A 21,782-nucleotide genomic window follows, 5' to 3' on the forward strand; every position below is an offset into this window, starting at 1 on the left:
TAGTCCAGATAACAAACTTATGGCAAATGATGTTCTTTTTGCCTTTTTTGTAGGCTACATTATATTTTAAAGTAACTAATTTAATTTTTTTCTGCTTGCCCTAGTATTTATCCCCCTTTCTGTTTTTCCTCTACTAGAAGTAGTAAAGTGAATTGATTTGTGGTAATAGCATAGAATAGTGAAAGAAACACTTAAGGGTTCATTTGGGCTTAGGTTACTGCAGTGTGACAAAACTTGGGCATGACTAGGAAATGACTGGTTAAATGACAATATAAAGATTAGTATTTCTCTTTTTGAGCAAAAATTAAGGTCTCTCTTTGGATATGAGCAGTGGATTTATAAGCTATTTTGATTAAATATTGTAGATGTCATAATTCATTTTAATAACTTTTCAAAAGCATGATCATATTTTCACAGAAGGTCCTGTTAAATAGGGTGATTACCACCATTGTTTATAAAGGGGTAGTGTGCACAGCAATCAGTAAATTATCCCAGACTTCACAATTTAACTTGGAATTCAGCTTGGATTTTATGACTTCTGAACCTGGTCTTTTTCCTCATATACTGTCTTGCTACTTGTTGAGAATCCTGATTTTAAGAACTAAACCTCTTGTTGCTCTCTGAATAAAAAGGTTCAGTTTTTCTTGTTCTCTGGCAGTCTTTTTAGTGACACTTAGATGATCACAGTCTTTATATAAACTTCATTTTGGAATATAGGCAATAGTAACATATGCATATGTACAAAGTGTTAGAGCAGTTCAAAAAGTTCTGTTAAAATAGGACCCATTAGGAATGAGTCAAAACAATCTTGATGTGGCCTGACCATGATATAGGTATTCTTAAGGGCTTCCCTGGTAACTCAGCTGGTAAAGAATTTGCCTGCAATGAGGGAGATTTGGGTTTGATCCTTGGGTTAGGAAGATCCCCTGGAGAAGGGAATGGCTACCCACTCCAGTATTCTGGCCTAGAGAATTCCATGGACTGCAATAGTCCATGGGGTTATAGAGAGTCAGACAAGACTGAGCGACTTTCACTTTGAAGGGCTTTTTAATCAACTGGGAGCCAAGGAAGCATGAATTGGGAGGTCCTAAATATAACTGCTTTTGGAACCATTAAAGCCATCATAGAAATGTTTTTATATCCTGTGGTTAGTAATTTTGCTTCTAGTTGATATGATTTAAGTAACTTGCCTGAATGCTATTTTTTAAGTACCCAAAAAGGGAGGTGCATTATCATTTCTAATTTAGCAAATGATCTGTGTCCCTAAAGATGGTAGCATTTTATGTTTTGAATAAAATATAGTCTGTTGCTCTTATATCCTTTGTGAGGTTCTTTGAATATTGTTGATACTAATTAATAAATAAACCAGTTTTGACTGAGCTTTTGTGATTTAGGGAAGTCAGCAGGTTCTGTCAAATCTGTGGTAACAGTAGCTGCTAAAGGTAATAAAGCTTCAATCAAAACAGGTAAGACTGTTGAAAGGTTATATTAAGTTTATTCATAATTCTGTTTTAAAGAATATAATATAATATCAAAAGCAAGTTTTATATAATTTGTATCTAATAACATCTTGAAAAGTTTAGTAGATACTTCTTTGATACTTAAAACTTGACACACATATAACTTTCGTTCTTAGGTGCTTTGGTCTTTGACAGCTTTTGCCATTGCAGATATTTTGGAAACATTTCTGACAGCTGCATAATAGGCTGCTAAACCACTTCCCTCCTGTTTAATCTTTCTTTTCCTCATATGTTTAGAGTTGTCACTTCATATTATCTTTCTCAGCTTATAGAACTCCCCTAATATTTCTACTTTAAAGATTTTCTTTCCATGTTATAAGAATGTATCCTCCATCAAGAAATGGAACACTGAATTGTAACATGTTGAAACTAACATGATCTGTTTATTAATATGTTTTCCCAGTAGACTAATGTTAATTGTAAAGAATCTTTGTGAAAATAATAAAGTAGAATTTTTGTGTGTGATTTTGTGTGCTTTTGGCACATGAGGATCAAATTTGTGAATCATTAATAACCCTTAACAAAAATTGTATCTCAGTTTATATTTTTGTTTAATCTTATTGGTAAACAGATACTGGAAAAAAATTAGAAATAAATACATGGAAAAGAGCTGCTTTTATAATGAAATTGAACTAATTTACTGACATATTAGTATGAAACATGGTAAATGGCTGAATAGAACCTTCTAATAATGGTTCAACTGTACTTTTAAAAGCAAAATCTAGTGGAAAGAAGTCCCTGGAAGTCAAAAAGGCTGGACTTGTCAAGAACAAAGACACCAGTAAATCTGTGAATGTACCAGGTAAGCTTGAATTGCTATCATTCAGTACTTTTGTTTCATTAAATCCTATTGGTATACATTCGAGATACATTTTGGAGTCATTGCTTAAAAATGAAAAGGATTGTTTTGTGTTTCAAAGGAAAATTTGTATTAGCTTTGTCTTCAATCAGGTCAGCTTATGGAGACTTGAAGTAACAAAATAACCTAGCTTAAGTTCCTGTTTATATTCATTAGTTTAATTGTATTAGTGTGTTTTTCTAGACTAATAAGGGCTCAGCTGGTAAAGAATCCGCCTGCAGTGCGGGAGACGTGCATTGGTTCGATCCCTCAGTTGGGAAGATTCCCTGGAGAAGGGAAAGGCTACCCACTCCAGTATTCTGACCTGGAGAATTTCATGGACTATATAGTCCATGGGTTCACAGAATTGGATGCGACTGAGCAACTTTGACTTTCACTTTGATCTTGCAGAAAGCTCTGAAATGAAGACAAATGTGGAAGTCAAAACCACTGAAAATGGTGCTAAAGAAACTATTTCAGGTAGGTAAATAGAAATTTTATTTTGTTCTCTTATGTTTAAAGATGAAAGATTAAAAAAAATTTACTGAGGTTTTTGTGTCATATATATATGTAGGAAATATATACATATTACATATATATATATTGTATGTTGGAAATGACAACCCAGTGTAGTATTCTTGCTTGGGAAATCCCACGGACAGAGGAGCCTGGCGGGCTACAGGCCATGAGGTCGCAAAGAGTTGGAAACAGCTGAGTGATTCAACAGCAACAACTATATATATATATATTTTTTTTTTTTCCCCCAATATCAGGGTTATATCTAGGTGAATTTAAGAATATTGTGATTCAGATCTTCACCTTATTTCTTGATTTTGCTCTCAGAAGAAGTAAAACTGAATGTATTAATTGAAAGCCAGTTATTTTTGTAACTGTATGCTATTTAAATTTCTCTGGTCTTTTGCCTGTTACATTTTCATGAAGCTACTAGTTAATCTATTGTGGAATAAAGTTAGATCTTGATAAATAAAATATGTTTGCATGAATTCTTATTTTATTTTGTATCTTTAGCTGCTGTGGAGGCCACAGAAAATGAACCAGTCAGCAAGGTCAGTTTTTAATTTCCCCCTTTTTTTTTTAAGCTTAGGAGATTGTGACACAGTATAGTTTTCTTACTATAAACCTAGGTAAAAGATGTCAAGGTATGGTGAACATTATGGTCTTTTGTGCCCTTGTAATAGATGGGGAGACAGTGGAAACAGTGTCAGACTTTTTTTTTTGGGCTCCAAAATCACTGCGGATGGTGAGTGCAGCCATGAAATTAAAAGACGCTTACTCCTTGGAAGGAAATTTATGACCAACCTAGACAGCATATTAAAAAGCAGAGGCATTACTTTGCCAACAAAGGTCCGTCTGGTCAAGGCTATGGTTTTTCCAGTGGTCATGTATGGATGTGAGAGTTGGACTGGGAAGAAAGCTGAGCGCCAAAAAATTGATGCTTTTGAACTGTGGTGTTGGAGAAGACTCTTGAGAGTCCCTTGGACTGCAAGGAGAGCCAACCAGTCCATCCTAAAGGAGCTCAGTCCTGGGTGTTCATTGGAAGGACTGATGCCGAAGCTGAAACTCCAGTACTTTGGCCACCTCATGCAAAGAGCTGACTCATTGGAAAAGACCCTGATGCTGGGAGGGATTGAGGGCAGGAGGAGAAGGGGGCGACAGAGGATGAGATGGCTAGATAGCATCACCGACTCGATGGGCATGAGTTTGAGTAAACTCCGAGAGTTGGTGATGGACAGGGACGCCTGGTGTGCTGCAATTCAAGAGGTCGCAAAGAGTCGGACTCAACTGAGTGAGTGAACTGAACTGAAAGTGTGTTTTGAGTTTAAAAATCTTGAGTTGCAAAGTAAGTCACAGAAATTGAGGTGCAGATTATCATAAATAATTGTACATGTTACTGAGCATTTTTTTTCACTGAGAAGAAATTGTTAAGCCAGCTTGGTTTTTGAGTAGAAAAACAATAGAATTTTGTGAATTTTTTTTTTTTCTTATAGAGGCAAATGGGAGAGATGTTAATACTTAGAATACCAGTTAATTTTTTGTATGTTTAGAGGAGCAAGTGGCATTTGCAGTTCTATTTCAAGGGCATTAAGTTCACATTGTTTTCCTGTGCCTTATATGTGTCATTTTGAATATATTAAAATTTCATTAATTTAGAAATTAGTGGTTAAGATCCTGAGACCCTTCAGGGGCTGAGGGTAAGTTCATATTAGAGCGGTTGCCCTATTCTTCAAGTAGTAATTAAGTAGTATGTGTTAACTTACTATTTTGGTTTGAGAAGAATATTTTAAAGCAGCAGTAGAATTTTTAGATTGACTTATTGCATTCTAGAAGGAATCATTTGTGAACACAGTTTGCATGCTATTTAAAAATCATTCTCAGCTAGCTTATGAAAATTATAATTTCCTACCCTCTCACCCTCCAGAAAGAAAAGTTACAAGTTGCCAAATTTAGTGTAGTGCACTTTTGTGGATTTCACCCAACATCCACTAAAGGAAAAGTTGGCATTTTGGGGGGAGTCATCTTGAAGAATAAAATAGATCTAAGAGAAGAGAAGGCAGAAATGGAAGTATTTTGTAGTGAGGATTGGGTTATGGGGTAAGGATACTAAGAGACTAGGTAAGCTTTTTTATGTTGCTTACAAGGAATTATTTTACTCAGTATGATAAAAGGATATGCCCTGATTTCCAGTAGTCATGTATGGATGTGAGAGTTGGACTATAAAGAGAGCTAAGTGCATAAGAATTGATGCTTTTGAACTGTGGTGTTGGAGAAGACTCTTGAGAGTCCCTTGGACTGCAAGGAGATCCAACCAGTCCGTCCTAAAGGAGATCAGTCCTGGGTGATCATTGGAAGGACTGATACTGAAGCTGAAACTCCAGTACTTCAGGCCACCTCATGCGAAGAGTTGACTCATTGGAAAAGACCCTGATGCTGGGAGGGCTTGAGGGCAGGAGGAGAAGGGGATGACAGAGGATGAGATGGCTGGATGGCATCACCAACCCGATGGACATGAGTTTGAGTAAACTCCGGGAGTTGGTGATGGACAGGGAGGCTTGGCGTGCTGCGATTCATGGGGTCGCAAAGAGTCGGACACGACTGAGCGACTGAACTGAACTGAGCTGATTTGGAGCATCAAATATATTAGCATCACAAGGCACAGGAATGGGAACAGTACACGAAAGGAAAGAGTTTTAGTCAAAGACAGGCAGCGTTATGTTTTTAAACTTGTTTTTAAGCAGTGGTTACAGAAGAGAACTAAAGACCTTGACTAGATGACAGAATTACTCTGTGTACTTAAAAAGTGGAAAAATGCATTTTGTATTGTTTTTAATTTGTGGTTTAGACCAACTTTCTGAATAAATCAGAGTATTAAATGCAATTTAAATACTAACAGTGATCTGCAGTGTCAAACTTAAATAAATATAACTAAGTAAATAACAGTTTTAATGTCAGTTCTTAAATTTGTTTTGAAGGAAACAGAAGAAATGTGTCTGGTACTTATTTCTGATTTGCCTAGTAAAGGATATTCTGTTGAAGAAGTTTCCAACCTTGTAAAACCATTTGGTGGTTTAAAGGATATTTTGATTTTGTCATCTCATAAAAAGGTAAGAGTTGAAAATAGTTGTGAATTCATGTTGTCTGCAAGCGCATTTTGAAAAACATTAACTTTACGAAGCTTGGAAGAAAGGGTTTAAGAGCAACACCTCAAAATAAGTTGTCTCAAGCTAAGGCATTTTTAAAATACAAAATACAGTTAATCACTTATTTTTAAAGTTTTATTCTATAATCAGGTGTAGTTTTATGGTGGGAAGGATGGATTTCCCCATTAAAAATTTGCTTGAACATTTAACAGAAAATACCTTATATAATAATAGTTTTTTAACAACTTACAAAGTTTTGTTTAGCTGTCTTTACTAGTATTTCTGCTTTTTTTTTACCGTTTATACTCAAATGGGAAATAACCATTTTCAGACTCACACTGATGGAGTCATCAGTACATAGAACCAGCCTAGTTTTATCTGTATGTCTTCAATTTTCTATAATAAGTGTTTATTACTTTTGTAATTTTAAAACAAAATGTGTTAATAATGAACAACTTGTAGAAAATATTTACAGGACATGAAGGTTCAGAGAAGTTTAAATAATGGAAACAGCACCCTCAGAGTGGTGGGGAGTAGTGTTCTTATAGAAAGGAGTTGGTGATCATTAGAAATTTTTGAGAGTCGAACCAGTGTACTCAAGAAAACAAAGAAGGAAGGGATAGTAAGTGTAAGTAATTATATTCAGTTTTCAGTTCAGTTCAGTCGCTCAGTCGTGTCTGACTCTTTGCGACCCCATGAATCGCAGCACGCCAGGCCTCCCTGTCCATCACCAACTCCCGGAGTTTACTCAAACTCACGTCCATTGAGTGGGTGATGCTATCCAACCATCTCATCCTCTGTCATCCCCTTCTCCTCCTGCCCCCAATCCCTCCCAGCATCAGGGTCTTTTCCAATGAGTCAACTCTTTGCATGAGGTGGCCGAAGTATTGGAGTTTCAGCTTCAGTATCAGTGCTTCCAATGATCAAAAGTAGATTACTTGAATGATTGCACAGCTCTACATTAAAAATCATTGAATTGTACACTTAAACAGGTGAACTTTATGATATGTAAACTATATTTCATTAAAGCTATTTTCTAGAAAGCACATTATTTGTAATGTTTAGAGATGGATAAAAGTTGAAAAAATACTTTTTTTAATATAAGAATTTTATGTGATAATACCTTGAAATAGGGGGAAATTGTGAAACTCTGGGAATGAATAATTCAGATTCTTAGTTTGCATCATATACCGAAGTGAATGTGCATAAATGTAAATCCAAATACAAATCTAGATTATTTATGCCCACTTTTGATTAGAGTTGAATCAATTAGGTTTTTGGAGATTTAATATTTTTCTAGATGTTATATGGAAAAATATCAGATTCACTCATATAAACATTTTAAACATTTTGAAATTAAAATTAACATAAAGCAAAATTGAAATAAAAGATTTAAAATATTTGTGTAAATGGGAAACAAAGGATTTGTATAAACATGCTATAAAATACTAAAAGTTTGATAAATATGCTAATGACATAAAGATATAATTCATTTTAGAAAGCTACAACTATAAATAAAAATATGGACTGTTTTCACCTCATTAACTATCAAATGTATGGAACAAGGTTCAATCTTTTTACTTAACCCAGGTATGAAAATTAAAACCAAATTGTATGGTGCTCCAGTTTTATACTTAAGAAAATAACAGAACATAACTTGATAACCATCACACATTTCTTTGGTTCTTTCATTCCTCATATTTCTCATATTTTGTCATTCATTGAGTTTACTCAGTACATGTTCATTTGATGTCTGCTACATGCTAGATACTGCTCTTGGTAGTAAGGATATAGTGATGAATAAGATAAATAAGATTTCCTTAGTGTCATTTACTACAGTGTCCCTTGTTATTCCTCTTTAGTATTGCCTTATGAATTTAGTCATTATTTCTTGGTTTTAGTTGTAATGTTCTTAGAGTATAGGCCTTACTTTCTAAGGAATGCATTTTTTATTTTAAAAATATTTGCGAAGTTATGAAATTCCTTTGACTTTTAAGTATTAAATTTTTTAAGGAGAAGTAACTTAATACTTTTTTTGTTCTTGTTTAAAAGGCATTTATAGAAATAAATAGAAAATCTGCAGATTCTATGGTAAAATTTTATACCTGCTTCCCAATATCAATGGATGGAAATCAACTCTCAATAAGTATGGCTCCTGAAAACATGAATTTAAAAGACGAGGTAAATAATAGATTTACCATCATATTTACCAATTATTAAAATTTTTAATCAAATTTATTATAGTCTGTTTTGTTTTCTAGTTTCCTCCTTTGGCTCATGTGTTTTTTCTCAAACACTAAGAAAGCATCTTCCTGTTTCTCCGTAGTCTCCCATCTCATTGTTTGAGAGTTACTTCCATACTGAGGGAATCCAATTCCTCATGTATGGTGGAAGGGATTATTTCCTTTCATTTCTCATAACCAGCTGGTGCTAGGTCTGATCTGTTTTAACTCCTGAAATTTCTGGAATTTGTTCTCTCTTCATCCCATTCACCTTTGCCTCCCCTCTTTAAAACTCATACTAAAAATCGTTGTTATATGCTCTGCCTTCAGTTTAGTCTCCCTCAAAACCTTTTTCACAAAGTCATGACACTGGCATAAAATTCAAATCTATTCGAATTTAACTGATTTAGAAATCCTTCATTGTTTTTGTGTGGCCTACAAACATTTACTGCTAAGAGGCATGAAGCAGAGATAACTGGGAATCTCTAGAGAAGGGTGGAATGCATGTCTTTTGAAAAAGCTTTCCATAGAGAATCATTCTAATGTGATATAATAGCTGGGGTAGTTTTATATATGTCAGCATTGAAGAGAAAAAAAATGTTAAGAATTCTTGTCTCATAAGGTAAAGTTCGTTCTCTGTGCATTTAAGCCTTTTATCTAGCTTCTTCCAGCTTTGATGTCTTTGTGTGGTGCCACTCTTGGCCTGTTTATATAATTCAGTAACATCGAATTGCTGTACACTTAATAACCTTGTGATGTTTTTTTCACTAGCTTATATCCCTGTTCGTTCTCATCCTCGAGTTTGCTTTGTAATTTGAGTTCTCTTACTGTCTGCTAAATTAGATCTCTTATTCCTTGTATGTGAATTTGAGTGTCTTTCCCTAAATGGTACCCCCTTACTAGTCTTTAATGTTCTTAGAAGACTAAGAAGAATTAAAGTCTATGGTCGGGTGTGACTTAAATAACTTGTGTAGAAAGAGGGAAAGATTTTTGGAAGGAACAGAAATTTTGCTTGACTCTCATTTTTTGAGGTAGTTCTTAATGCTTGTTCATATTTTATTATAAATCTTGACTAATTAAATATATAAATAAGAAAGAGTGTGCACCTTCAATCTTCTTTATTTTGCCTTTCTAGGAAGCTATATTTACAACCTTGATTAGAGAAAATGACCCAGAGGTAAATTTTGCAGTTAAATGCTTTTGTACGCTTGTTGAATTGATAAAAAGCATTGTTTGTCTTATTGTTTTCACCTGTTAAGAATTAAAGAAAATCTTGGCACTAGTTTTAAAATATTGAAGTGATGGAGATGTCATATGAGTCTTCTCTTGGTAAAAAAATAAGAGATAGAGGATAAAGGAGTCCCTTATGTGAAATATTTTTTAGATTCTGGACCATATTAACTGACTTGGATAAATATTGGGTATATTAGGTATTTTGGGTAAATGTTATGTTGATAGAAAAAAGATTATACTTCCTTTTAAAGCATATTGTTTCACTGATCATTCAGATATAAAATTAATACCACATTATCTTTACCTATATAGTCATTTTCTTACTCGTGGGAGAGGATGTCACCTGACCTCTGAAAAATTAAATTATTGTTAATCTGTGTTTTGCAGTTTGATACTTCAGCTATGTGTGTGTGTGTGTTTTTTTTCTGTGCTGTCTCAAAAAAAAACCTACAGGTAAATGTAGATAAAATTTACGATCGATTTGTACATCTTGATAACTTACCGGAAGATGGGCTTCAGTGTGTACTTTGTGTGGGACTTCAGTTTGGGAAGGTGGATCACCATGTATACATGAGCAATAAAAACAAGGTAACAAGGGCCCTTCTCTTTTAGCTGTTTATCTTGTAGAGAATATGTAGCTGAACTGTATATTCAGTATGGTGTGCAACTTCTAATTCAACTTCTGAACTGAAACACCTGTAAACATTATTCACCCTCTGAGCAGAATTATAATATTCCATCTTATTTTCTCCTGGGCTCTAATAAGAAGGAAGAACTCTTAGTTTTAAGGGGAAATAGAAACTTGCACAGGGTAGAAAGGTAATGTGCACAAAGACCATTATCTTATGGGGAAGTTTAGACTTGAGTTCATCTAGCCTTAAGTACCTTTGTGACCTTAGCTAAGTTGTTTACACTTTTAGTTCTTATTTGTAAAATGAAAGTGGGTCAACCAGGTATTTTCTAAAGTCCTTTCCAGTGTTAAAATACACAGAGATAATTCTGTTAAGTTATATGTAAAGAAGTAGAAATAATCATACCTTATTTTCATAATTTGGCTAAAGCCAAAAGGATAAATCCTTTTTACATTTGCTGTACCCTCTGTCTTAATTCAGACATGTGCCCATGAAAATTAGGGTTTGGTTAACTATGTCTTGGGGCTTCCCAGGTGGCTTAGTGGTAGAATCCGCTTGCTAATGTAGGAGACATGGGTTCAATTTCTGAGTTGGGAAGAGCCCCTGGAGGAGGAAATGACAACCCACTCCAGTATTCTTGCCTGAGAAATCTCATGGACAGAGGAGCCTGGCAGGCTACAGCCCATGGGGTAGCAGAGTCGGACATGACTGAGCACACATGGACACAACCGTATATTACCTAGAAAGTTCGAAAGGATTTTATAGCAAACTTAACAGTATTTGCTCCATAAAATATACCTGATCTACCAAGTAGTAGATACTAATTTCTTTGACATGTTTAAGAAATTTCTTTAATCATGTTTGTCAAAGTTGAGTAGTGTTAACCATATTTACATTATTGTTCAGCCATCACCACTCTCGATCTCCAGAGCCTCTTATAAACTGAAACTTCCTGCCCATTAAATAGGAACTCCCCATCCCCCCTTTTCCTAGCTCCTGGCAACCACCACCCTACCATTCACATTTGTGTCGCTCTGAATTTGACTGTTGATATTTTAGATACCTCATATAAGTGAAATTGTATAATATTTGTCCTTTTGTGTCTGGTTTATTTCACTTAGCATAATGTCTTCAGCATGTGTTGTAGCCTGTGTCAGAATTTCCTTCCTTTTTGAGGCTGAGGCTGACAAAATATCCCATTATATGCATGAGCCACATTTTATCTGTCTGCTCATCTGTTGATTGACACGTGGGGTTGCTTTTGCCTTTTGACTGTGTGAATAATACTGTATGAACATGCATGTACGAATACTTGTTCCAGTTCTGGCTTTCAATTCTTTTAGGTATATATTAAAAAATGAAATTGCTAGATCTTATGGTAATTCTACTTTTAATTTTTTAAGAAACTTAATATTTTTTTGTCTTCTCCAAAGGCAATTCTTCAGTTAGATAGCCCTGAATCTGCTCAGTCAATGTACAGCTTTCTGAAACAAAACCCACAGAACATAGGTGACCATGTATTGAGCTGCACATTATCTCCAAAGATGGACTCATCAGAGGTAAGATTATTTTGTATCAATTTTTGTTTGTGCTTTTAGAAAATGAAGGAGACATAAAGGTTATTTATTCTCCCAAAGCTAGAGGATGTAATCTGAAAGTAATTTTGAGAATTATTCTTGGACAGTAGTCAAACTGGTTATAAGTTTAGTTTGCTTTAAAATTTTATTTTGCAATCACTGTTCCAGTTCTTATAGTTTATGGAACAGTGTGAATTTGTCTAAATGAGAATAAATTGAGGTAATCTTAGGAAATGTAGCATATATGGTCATATATACAGAGCTATTCAATATCCATAGCATGATTATCTCCAGAATGCAGAATCTACACTGAGTCCATTTTTACTTCCTCCTTATAGAAGTTTGTTTTTTTCTTTTGTTTAAATTATTTGCAGACTCTCTTCTTGTATAAGAAATAAGATTTTACAGTTTCTTGGCTTGCACCATGGTAAAAACACTGTCGTCGTGTTACTCGGTTCATATAACTTAGTTACTATTTGTTGAATCTGCTCTCAGAGCTGTTTTTCTCACACTCTGTTCTGAATTTATGGTCATTTGCTTTGTAAAGCACCTGTATACCTCTGCTTTTCTTTTTATTGGTCTTCTGAGTTACATGTGTTATTTCTTGGACTCTGTATCTCCTACTCTCTTGGATTACTTTCTGTTTGCTAGAATACATTGTCAGCTAATTTTCCCAGAACGTATGTAAGGCCAGTAGACCTTTTGAATCCTTGCATATTTGGAAATGACTTTATTTTTCTCTTACTTATTTCATTGATAATGTGTCTAGGTGAAGAATTCTTTGCCCATATTGTTCTTTTATTGTTTGTTTTTTTAGTGGAGAAGACAGACTGTAGATAATTCACACACACACATATACACCTTATCTATTATAAAATAGGTTAGCTGTAATATATTGTGTGTGTGTCAGGTGGTTAAAAAGTGCTGTGAAGTACTGTGGAGACAAATCAAGATAAAAGGATACAGAGTGCTGAATGACCGGGTATGCCAGGGGGATATGCGTATTTTAGACTGGTCAGGCCCCTGTGAGAAAGAATTATTTGAGAGACCTAAAAGAAAGAAGAGAGCAAGTTCTACTAACATAGCAAGGAGAAGAGGTCTTTAGAGAAAATAAGCTCTAGGGCCTTAAGGATAGTTTGGTGATTTGGGAGGATCAGTATGATTAAGTACAGTGAACAAGGCATTAACTTGATTTGGATTTTATTTCCTACATTCTGCAGATCTAAAAATTGGTATGTTCCTTCACCTGAGGAAAATTTTTCTCTTAAGTCTTTGAATATTCTCTTCAAAGTTTAATGTTCTGTCTTTCTGAAAGTAGCACTTGTACTGATACTGTGGATGCTATATCCTATTGAATTTAAAAAATTTTAAGGACAGTTCTTTAGAGAGTATTCTTTAGAGTTGTTTTTAAAGGAGTTCTCTGAAATATCTTTAGTCAGTTTTGTGTGCTTAATTTGTTCTCTCTCGTGCATTTGTTTTCTCTCTTACTAATTTATAAATAAAAAAGCAAGTTAGCTAATACAGGTATCTGGTATAGATTTCCTTCACTATCATATAGGTTGGTTTGTTTTCTAACAAACTTTCTCTAACAAGAGAAAACTGTTTGTAAGCACTGTGGATAGGGTTTATACTGCCATCTTTAGTTTTCTTTATATATCATTGCAAAATAGACGCAATACCTTACCAGGTATCCTAGTAAAGAAGGCCTTTACTCTGGGATGTCAACTCTCACACCAGGAACCTCTCTAGAAATATTATTCAATTTCTATATAGTAGAGTTCTTGGCTTTTAATCTGACAAGATCTAAAGAAAGATAATTATCAATTCAGCACACATGATTCCCACAGAAAAAGCCTTCAGCTAGTATGTAAAAGTTCTGAAATGTGGATATTTTTGCTGTTTTGTTCAGTGATGTATCCTAAGTGCCTGGGTCAATGCTTGGTACATAAGCACTGAATTTTAATTCCTGCTTCTTTGATTTTGGGCTCCAGGACATTGCTTTCTTGGTGGTTCAGATATATATTTAGAGGGATTATTGTTAAAATTTGTCCAGCATTTCTGTATATTTAGTGTAGAAAGCTTTTTAAGTCAACTAGTCTCCTTTATAAATATTAATAGAAGTCTTTTAAAATTATAATTTCACACAAAAAGATGTTGATATTTCAGGTTTTTATTCTTAGCAGAAGTGGCATTGCCAGGCTTTTAAAGTTAAAATTTTCCCTATTATCAGCATTATGGAAACTTATTTTTTTCATTAATTTCTGTGTATCATTTATTCTGTATAACCTTATTTAGAACTCTTTAAAAATGGGGGGAAAAGTTATAGAACATGATAATTATATGGACACTGAGAACTACCTGTTTTGATTTATTTTTAAGGTATGGTTTTGTCTTTTTTAGCTTAGATTTTTAAGAACTAAAAACACTGCATTGATGAGTTGAATATTTTAAATCCAGTAGAATAGACGCTAATAAGATATGGAATTATATTACAGGTGAAAGCTGAGAAAGACCCAGAACTAGGAAAGGAAAGGTATGTTTCTTTAAGTTTGCTAACATTTTTTTAAAAGTTAATTACTGAATTTTATTTCTATATTTTATGATAATTGTTTACTTACAACAAAAAGTTTATCTTCATGATAATTTTGTGTGTATATGAGTGTTGTCAGGGTGTTTCTTGTTTTGTTTGGGGGTTTTAGGGGCCTATGTTTGACTTTGGGGCTTTTTGTTACTGTTCTTTTTGGTCTCTTTCAGATATTTACTGAATTCTTTTTTTTTTTTTTTTAAGGAAAAGAGAATGTATATACACAGTTTGTATTAAATTTATAAATTTGACTTCTTTTAAAATGTTTTACTAAGACTTGAACAATTCAGCTATGTTATCATTATTTGCTAGACTTTTCTATTCCAAAATAGTTAGGCATAGTAGTAAATTTTCAATTTTTTTTGTAGAACCCTTTGAAAGTTCATTGAGTTTTTAAAATGAAGAAGATACTATTTAGTGTGTATTTTGGTATAAAACAAAATAACATGTATACTGCTTTATATTTTCAGAGGTTGAAAGTTTGTTCTTCAGAGTCTATACAAACTAGTAACTTGCCACTTTTTTGGACTGCATATGGTATATCCTCTGCTTAGTGACTTTCTCATCCTGATAAATATCATACTCATTACCACCTTTGTCCCACCAATGAATAAACCCCCGTTTTACTGCTTATCACTGGGAATCACCCATTGAGAATTCCTTTCCCTTTTATAGTAAGGAGTTTACCCTTATCTCCCAGTCAGTTGTAGTAAGAGCTTATCAATTTGAAGGAGTTTGAGTGTTTAAATATGGGAAGTTTATCTTATTTGATACACTGCCTAATTATAAGATGCCTGAAAAACAGAACGTCTTACAAGTTTTTGTCTCAATTTTTATAAAATGAGACTTTTAAATGATAAAGCTGATTACAGGTATCAGTTCAGTTCAGTTCAGTTGCTCAGTCGTGTCCGACTCTTTGCGACCCCATGAATCGCAGCACGCCAGGCCTCCCTATCCATCACCAATTCCTGGAGTTTACTCAAACCCACGTCCATCGAGTTGGTGATGCCATCCAGCCATCTCATCCTCTGTCGTCCCCTTCTCCTCCTGCCCCCAATCCCTCCCAGCATCAGGGCCTTTCCAAATGAGTCAACTCTTCTCATGAGGTGGCCAAAGTACTGGAGTTTCAGCTTCAGCATCAGTCCTTTCAATGGACACCCAGGACTGATCTCCTTTAGGATGGACTGGTTGGATCTCCTTGCAGTCCAAGGGACTCTCAAGAGTCTTCTCCAACATCACAGTTCAAAAGCATCAATTTTTCGGTGCTCAGCTTTCTTTATAGTCCAACTCTCCCATCCATACATGACCACTGGAAAAAGCATAGCCTTGACAAGACGGACCTTTGTTGGCAAAGTAATGTCTCTGCTTTTTAATATGCTATCTAGATTTGTCATCACTTTCCTTTCAAGGAGTAAGCGTCTTTTTAATTTCATGGCTGCAGTCACCATCTGCAGTGACTTTAAAAGTGACATCTCAAAGCTTTTTGGGTTCCAAAATCACTGCAGATTACAAGTATATTTATAAGCAATAGATTTGCTATATGTGTTCACACAGACTTTTTTAAGTTGCACATCATCGTACCAGTTACATTTACATGCCTAAGATGTAGAAACCAATTGCAGTGTTTGCTATAAAATAAATAACAGTGCCACATGTGATAATATAGATAGACCTGCAGTTTGGGCACAGTAACTGGCTGGTAAGTAAGTTGGCTCTTCCAAAAATCCACTTTATATATTTCACTTGACAGTTTCTTTCATGTGTGAAAGAATAGTTATTGTATGTGTTTTGGTCATTTTCTCTTTCAATGTTTTGACTTTTAAAATCAGGTGTGTCTTAATTTACAGATAGTTGTCTGAGCTTATGAAAATAATTTTTAAAGTTCTAGCACTAATAATTTTTAAATTTCCATTTTTCAGTCATTTTTTTCTGATATATGTATGACATTAGAGAAAAGAGATGTGGGATATTGCTGAAGACTTGACATTTCTTTTTTCTCTCTCTTTTTTATTCACATTTCTTTATTGGGGTGATCCTGAGAAAATACTGGTGCTTATTATATTTTTTTTTGTTAAATTCATTAATATGATCCTCTTGTTTATAGTTACTGTAAAGGGTTTCCTTTTTAAAAGAAATCTCACATGGATATATTAATAATTTAATAAAATTCTGCATTTCACCTGTTCTAACTGCCCTCCATGTCAGCATTATCTATCATGTGATTAAAACTGCAAATAAGGATGCAAAATGAAGTGTTTGCAAGTTCATTAATAATGTTGGGAAAAACTCAGTGGCTGTAACTAGTATTCAGTGTTACGTCTCATTCTAAAGTTTCTTGGAAGTTTGTTGTGTTCAGTCGCTAAGTCGTGTCTGACTTTGCAACCCAATGGACTGCAGCATGCCAGGCTTCCCAGTCCTCTACTGTCTCTCCTGGAGTTTGCTCAAGCTCATGTCCATTGAATCAATGATGCCGTCCAACCATCTCATCTGCTATCAACCCCTTCTCCTGCCCTCAATCTTTCCCAGCATCAGGGTCTTTTCCAATGAGTCAGCTCCTCCCATTGGCTAAAGTATTAGAGATTTCAGCATCAGTCCTTCCAATGAATATTCAGGATTGATTGCCTTTAGGATTGACTGATTTGATCTCCTTGCTGTCCAAGGGACTCTCAAAAGTCTTCTCCAGCACCACAATTTGAAAGCATCAGTTCTTCAGCACTCAGCCTTCTTTATGGTCAAACTCTCACATCATACATGGCTACTGGAAAAACCTTCGCTTTGTCTATGTGGACCTTTGTCAGCAAACTGATGTCTCTACTTTTTAATATACTATCTAGGTTTGTCATAGCTTTTCTTCCAAGGAGCAAACAATCCATTTAATTACATGGATGCAGTCACCATCCACAGTGATTTTGGAGCCCAGGAAAATAAAATCTATCACTTGTTTGTACATTTTCCCCATCTATTTGCCATGAAGTAATGGGACCCAATGCCATGGTCTTCATTTTTTGAATGTTGAGTTTCAAGGCATCTTTTTCATTCTTTCACCCTTACCAAGAAACTCTTTAGTTCCTCTTCACTTTGTGCCATTAGAGTGGTATTATCTGCATATCTGAGGTGGTTCTACTTCTCCTGGCAGTCTTGGTTCAAGCTTGTGATTCATCAAGCCCGGCATTTCATATGACGTACTTTGCATATAAGTTAAAGAGACAGGGTAATAATATATAGCCTTGACTTACTCCTTTCCCAGTTTTGAACCAGTCTGTTCTATTTCTGGTTCTGTTACTTCTTGACCTGCATACGGGTTTCTCACAAGGCAGGTAAAGTGGATGAAGTAGATGTTTTTCTGGAACTCTTGCTTTTTTGATGATCTAACAGATGGTGGCAATTTGATCTCTGGTTCCTCTGCCTTTTCTAAATCTAGCTTGAACATCTGGAAGTCCTTGGTTCATGTATTGTTGAAAACTCGCTTGGAGAATTTGGGGCATTACTTTGCTAGCATGTGAGATGAGTGCAATTGTGCGGTAGTTTGAACATTCTTTGGCGTTGCCTTTCTTTGGGATTGGAATGAAAACTGACCTTTTCCAGTTCTGTGGCCACTGCTGAGTTTTCCAAATGTGCTGGCATATTGAGTGCAGCACTTTATCAGCACCATGTTTTAGGATTTGAAATAGATCAACTGGAATGCCGTCACCTACCCTAGCTTTGTTCGTAGTGATGCTTCCTAAGGCCCACTTTACTTTCACACCCCAGGATGTCTGGCTCTAGATGAGTGACCATACCATCATGGTTATCTGGATCATTAAGACTTTTTTTTACAGTTCTTCTGTGTATTTTTGCCACTTCTTAATCTCTTCTGCTTCTGTTAGGTCCTTACAGTTTCTGTCCTTTATTGTGCAAACATGGAAAATGTGTGTATGGTGTTAATCTTTGATCTCATGGCCAGCTTTTATTGTATACCTTCTCTGAACGTTTTGAAACCCTGCTGTTAATGGTGGGATGGGGATAGGACGGGGATGGGAAATTAGATACCTCTGTACTGAATCCTGCCTTCGTGAAGTCCTTTTTTGGTCTAGTTTCCAGAATATGATTTTGTTTTCTTTGATCTTTTAAGAGACTGATTTTTTGACTCTGGTGTTAATAATTTCACTTATTTGACTTCTCAAACTTACTCTCCAAGTTAACTTGGTGAACACTGAAGCTTTTTCCATATTAGCCAGAAAACTAGATACTATTTGAATCCTGTGAAGAAAGCAGTATAATTTTAAAAGACTGACACACAAGAACAAATACAGAATTAAGCTATTTTCCCAAGTAGACTCATGCTGTCTGTCCGAAGTGTGGACCTACATACGGATTCATTATGTTAAAAAAGATAATAGCTTTTTAAATTTACTGACAAAATGTAAATATGGTAAACAGGAAGGATTTGCTATATCCTAGAGCCAGGAATCAAAATCACCGTTTTTCTCTTTCTAAAGCCCGATAAATTGGTAGTTTCATGTAGCTCTAACTTGTAAGCCTTTAGGGTTAATGCGCAGTTCTATAATGAGGCAGGAATTTGAATTAACTCATTATTGGAAATCAGTCTCTTAAAAATGAAACTTATAAATGAAGTTATAAATTTATAATTTAAAAATGAAAACTCACCTTTTGAGAAGTAATATTTACATGACTGCTTTAATTGAATATTAAAGACTTCACAGCTTTTTCTTTATCATATTTGTGCTTGGCAACAAGTTTTTTTTTTTTTTTTTTGGCAACAAGTTTTTTCTTCACTTGTGTTAAGAATTTGAGACATCAAAAATCAGCCATTTTATATTTTAGTATAAAGTATGCGAATTATTTCAAATAAAAGTCTTTAAATCATTTCAGGATACAAAGGGTAGCTTATATAGATGAATAGAATATTATTTGATTAAAGTCTGGTTACTGACTTTTTAACTTAAATAAATTCTTGAAACTCTTTGCCTTAACAGCTTTCGTATTCAAGAGGTGTTTCTCTGATCTCTTAGGAAAGTTTTCTCCTTTGGAATTTTAAGTTCACCATCTTTGAGGGAGGAAGGAATTGTTTATTGGCTCATATGATTAGACCCTAATATGATAGCAGTTTTTCCAAACTTTTAAAATATTATTAATGTCTCAGGACACAGGTAATACATCATCTTGCGGTAACTGAAGAGTAGTGTATCTTTAATTATTCTCTATAACTGGAACGATTTAACATCTTCTTGTGATACAGCAAAGGCACCTACATACTTTATAATAAGACTACCTGTTTATGTAAAGGTGATCCTATCAGCTTTGCCATAAACTTAATTTCTGACAAGAGTATTTAAAAGATATTTCCCAAGAAAGTTTTCTTGTAGGTATTACTAATAAATATAGTTCTTGGGAGATTAAAAACAAATCTGTTTCACATCCTAAAGAAAGAGGTGACATATTAAGAGTGTGAACTTGCACTTTCTCTTTATGTTCCTTTTTGGTAAGGCTCACTTAGAAAATTGTAAATTTTAAAGCATGAGTCATTAGTTTTATGAACCATGAACTTATTTTACTGTTGGGAAGATAGGATCTAATAATAATTTGCAATGTCTTGAATTCACATTCAGCCTTCTAATATCAGGGGGGGAAATGACACAGAAGGGGAAAAACTGGTTATAACTTACGTGGGTAAAAAGTTCATATCAGTAGTCATAATATTGCAATTATTTCATTGAGCTAAAAAGAAATCATTAGTGCAGTGGAGGCTCTTTTTAAAATTTTATGTTATCTATAAATTTACATCAAAACTTCTTAACCATTTTAATGTTGATTGACTGGATTTCCCAGTGCTTATCGCTATTGCATTAGGAAGTTTTAACAGTTAGCATTGGCAGGGTTATTTATGATGGTTGAATTCTCATCATAGTTTGATTTTTGTTTGTGTTTTTGTTTGTATTCTTTTTGTTTTTAAATACTTTTAGCCCTGACTTGAAAGACAGTCCAGTTGATGAAAGTGAGGTGCAAACAGCAGCTGATAGTCCCTCTATTAAACCTAGTGAGGTTGAAGAAGAATCTGTTCCCAACGTTCAAACAGGAACTTTTATACAGCAGAAAGAGCCTTTTAAGGAAGAACCAGAAAAAACACTATGTGTCTCTGATTTTGCTCTTGAAACATTTGAAGTTGAAACTCAAGGAGAGGAGGTCAAAGTGGAAATTCCTCTTGTAGCGTCCACGTCAGCCAGTATTGACTTATTCACTGAAAATGTAGGGGACTCTGTTTTAAATCAGCAGGTATATACCATTGACTTTGAGAAGGAAGAGACAGAAATTATTAACCCGGAAACAGAGTTATCAACATGTGATAATACATTTATAGAAGAAAAGAACATCAAAGGAATTCTAGAAGACTCTCCATCTGAAGCAGATTTCTTTTCTGGGATTACACAGTCTGTGATAGAAGCTGTAGCTGAAGTAGACAAACAAGAAACTGTTTCAGAAATAGTACCATCTACTTGTGTTGTGGCCTTAGTACCTGGAATTTCTACTGGGGATGAGCAAGCAGTGAGCACAAAGGGAATTTCTGAAAAAACTAACATGGATGAGAAGGAGGAGAATGAATTTAAGGAAGCCAGAATGGATCTGAAAATAGGAAGAGAGAAGGCTGAGAAGAATGATAGGATGGTTACAGAGAAGCTGGATAAGGTTGTAGCTGCAGTGAAAGAAAAACCTGCAGAAAACTCAGTGACCAAGGCATGTCCAAATAAAACAGTGGTTCAGGCCAATAAGCCTGATGAAACTAGTAAAATTAGTGTGCTGGTTGCATCAAGTGCATCTAGCAGTAAATCAGGCATCAAGGCTGATGTGGTCTCTTCTACAAAGGCAAAAGCTACAGCTTCAAAATCTGAAAACCAGAAAAGTTTTCTAAAATCCGTACTCAGAGATCAAATAAATGCTGAAAAGAGGCTTTCAGCCAAGGAATCAGGTCTACTTAAAGCTACAAGTGCCAGGTCAGGCTTGGCTGAAAACAACAGTAAATTAAAACCCATTCAGAGCGGTGTTACCAGAGGAAGCAGTGGAAGGATCTCGGCCCTGCAAGGCAAAGATTCTAAACTGGATTACAGGGATGTTACAAAACAGCCTCAGGAAACAGAGGCTAAACCTTCAGTCATGAAACGGGATGACAGCAACAATAAGGTGAGGAGGGTAGGAAGAATGGCTAAGTGTCTTTGAAGTGATAAGTCTCTCTATTGTAGCTAAGGAGTAGGAGATGTAATTCCGTTTTATACGTTCATCTCCTCACTCCTTTTGCCCCCAAACTCCCTTTTCCCTTTCTTAAATGACTCCATTGATTTAAGCCAGTAGACAGTTAGAATAATAAGCTCAAATTTGTAATTAACATGTGAAAGCATTATTTGGATAAAATATGGTCAGTAATAAAACTTTGAATTAAAAAAAAATTCTTCAGTGAATCTCCTGCAGTGATTTAACATCCTGCTTCTGAAATGGGAAACTGTTTTTTCTTTTAAATTGAAGCT

At 34.9% G+C, this 21,782-nt stretch overlaps 1 protein-coding gene across 6 annotated transcripts in view; it reads left to right on the top strand.

The window, feature by feature from the left end:
* The window catches only part of ZNF638 (zinc finger protein 638), a 130,467-nt gene that overhangs the window by 99,157 nt on the left and 9,528 nt on the right, over positions 1-21,782 (top strand). For all 6 annotated transcript variants that reach the window (XM_043918335.1, XM_043918334.1, XM_043918336.1 and 3 more), the window contains 11 exons: positions 1,395-1,466; positions 2,236-2,322; positions 2,770-2,838; positions 3,388-3,425; positions 5,850-5,981; positions 8,070-8,198; positions 9,375-9,416; positions 9,926-10,060; positions 11,538-11,663; positions 14,177-14,214; positions 20,229-21,441. In XM_043918335.1, the coding sequence (XP_043774270.1) occupies positions 1,395-1,466; positions 2,236-2,322; positions 2,770-2,838; positions 3,388-3,425; positions 5,850-5,981; positions 8,070-8,198; positions 9,375-9,416; positions 9,926-10,060; positions 11,538-11,663; positions 14,177-14,214; positions 20,229-21,441 (2,081 nt within the window). The remainder of the gene's footprint in view (positions 1-1,394; positions 1,467-2,235; positions 2,323-2,769; positions 2,839-3,387; positions 3,426-5,849; positions 5,982-8,069; positions 8,199-9,374; positions 9,417-9,925; positions 10,061-11,537; positions 11,664-14,176; positions 14,215-20,228; positions 21,442-21,782) is intronic.

The sequence above is a fragment of the Cervus elaphus genome, chromosome 11 (assembly GCF_910594005.1).
Source record: "Cervus elaphus chromosome 11, mCerEla1.1, whole genome shotgun sequence".
NCBI classification, from domain to species: domain Eukaryota; kingdom Metazoa; phylum Chordata; class Mammalia; order Artiodactyla; family Cervidae; genus Cervus; species Cervus elaphus.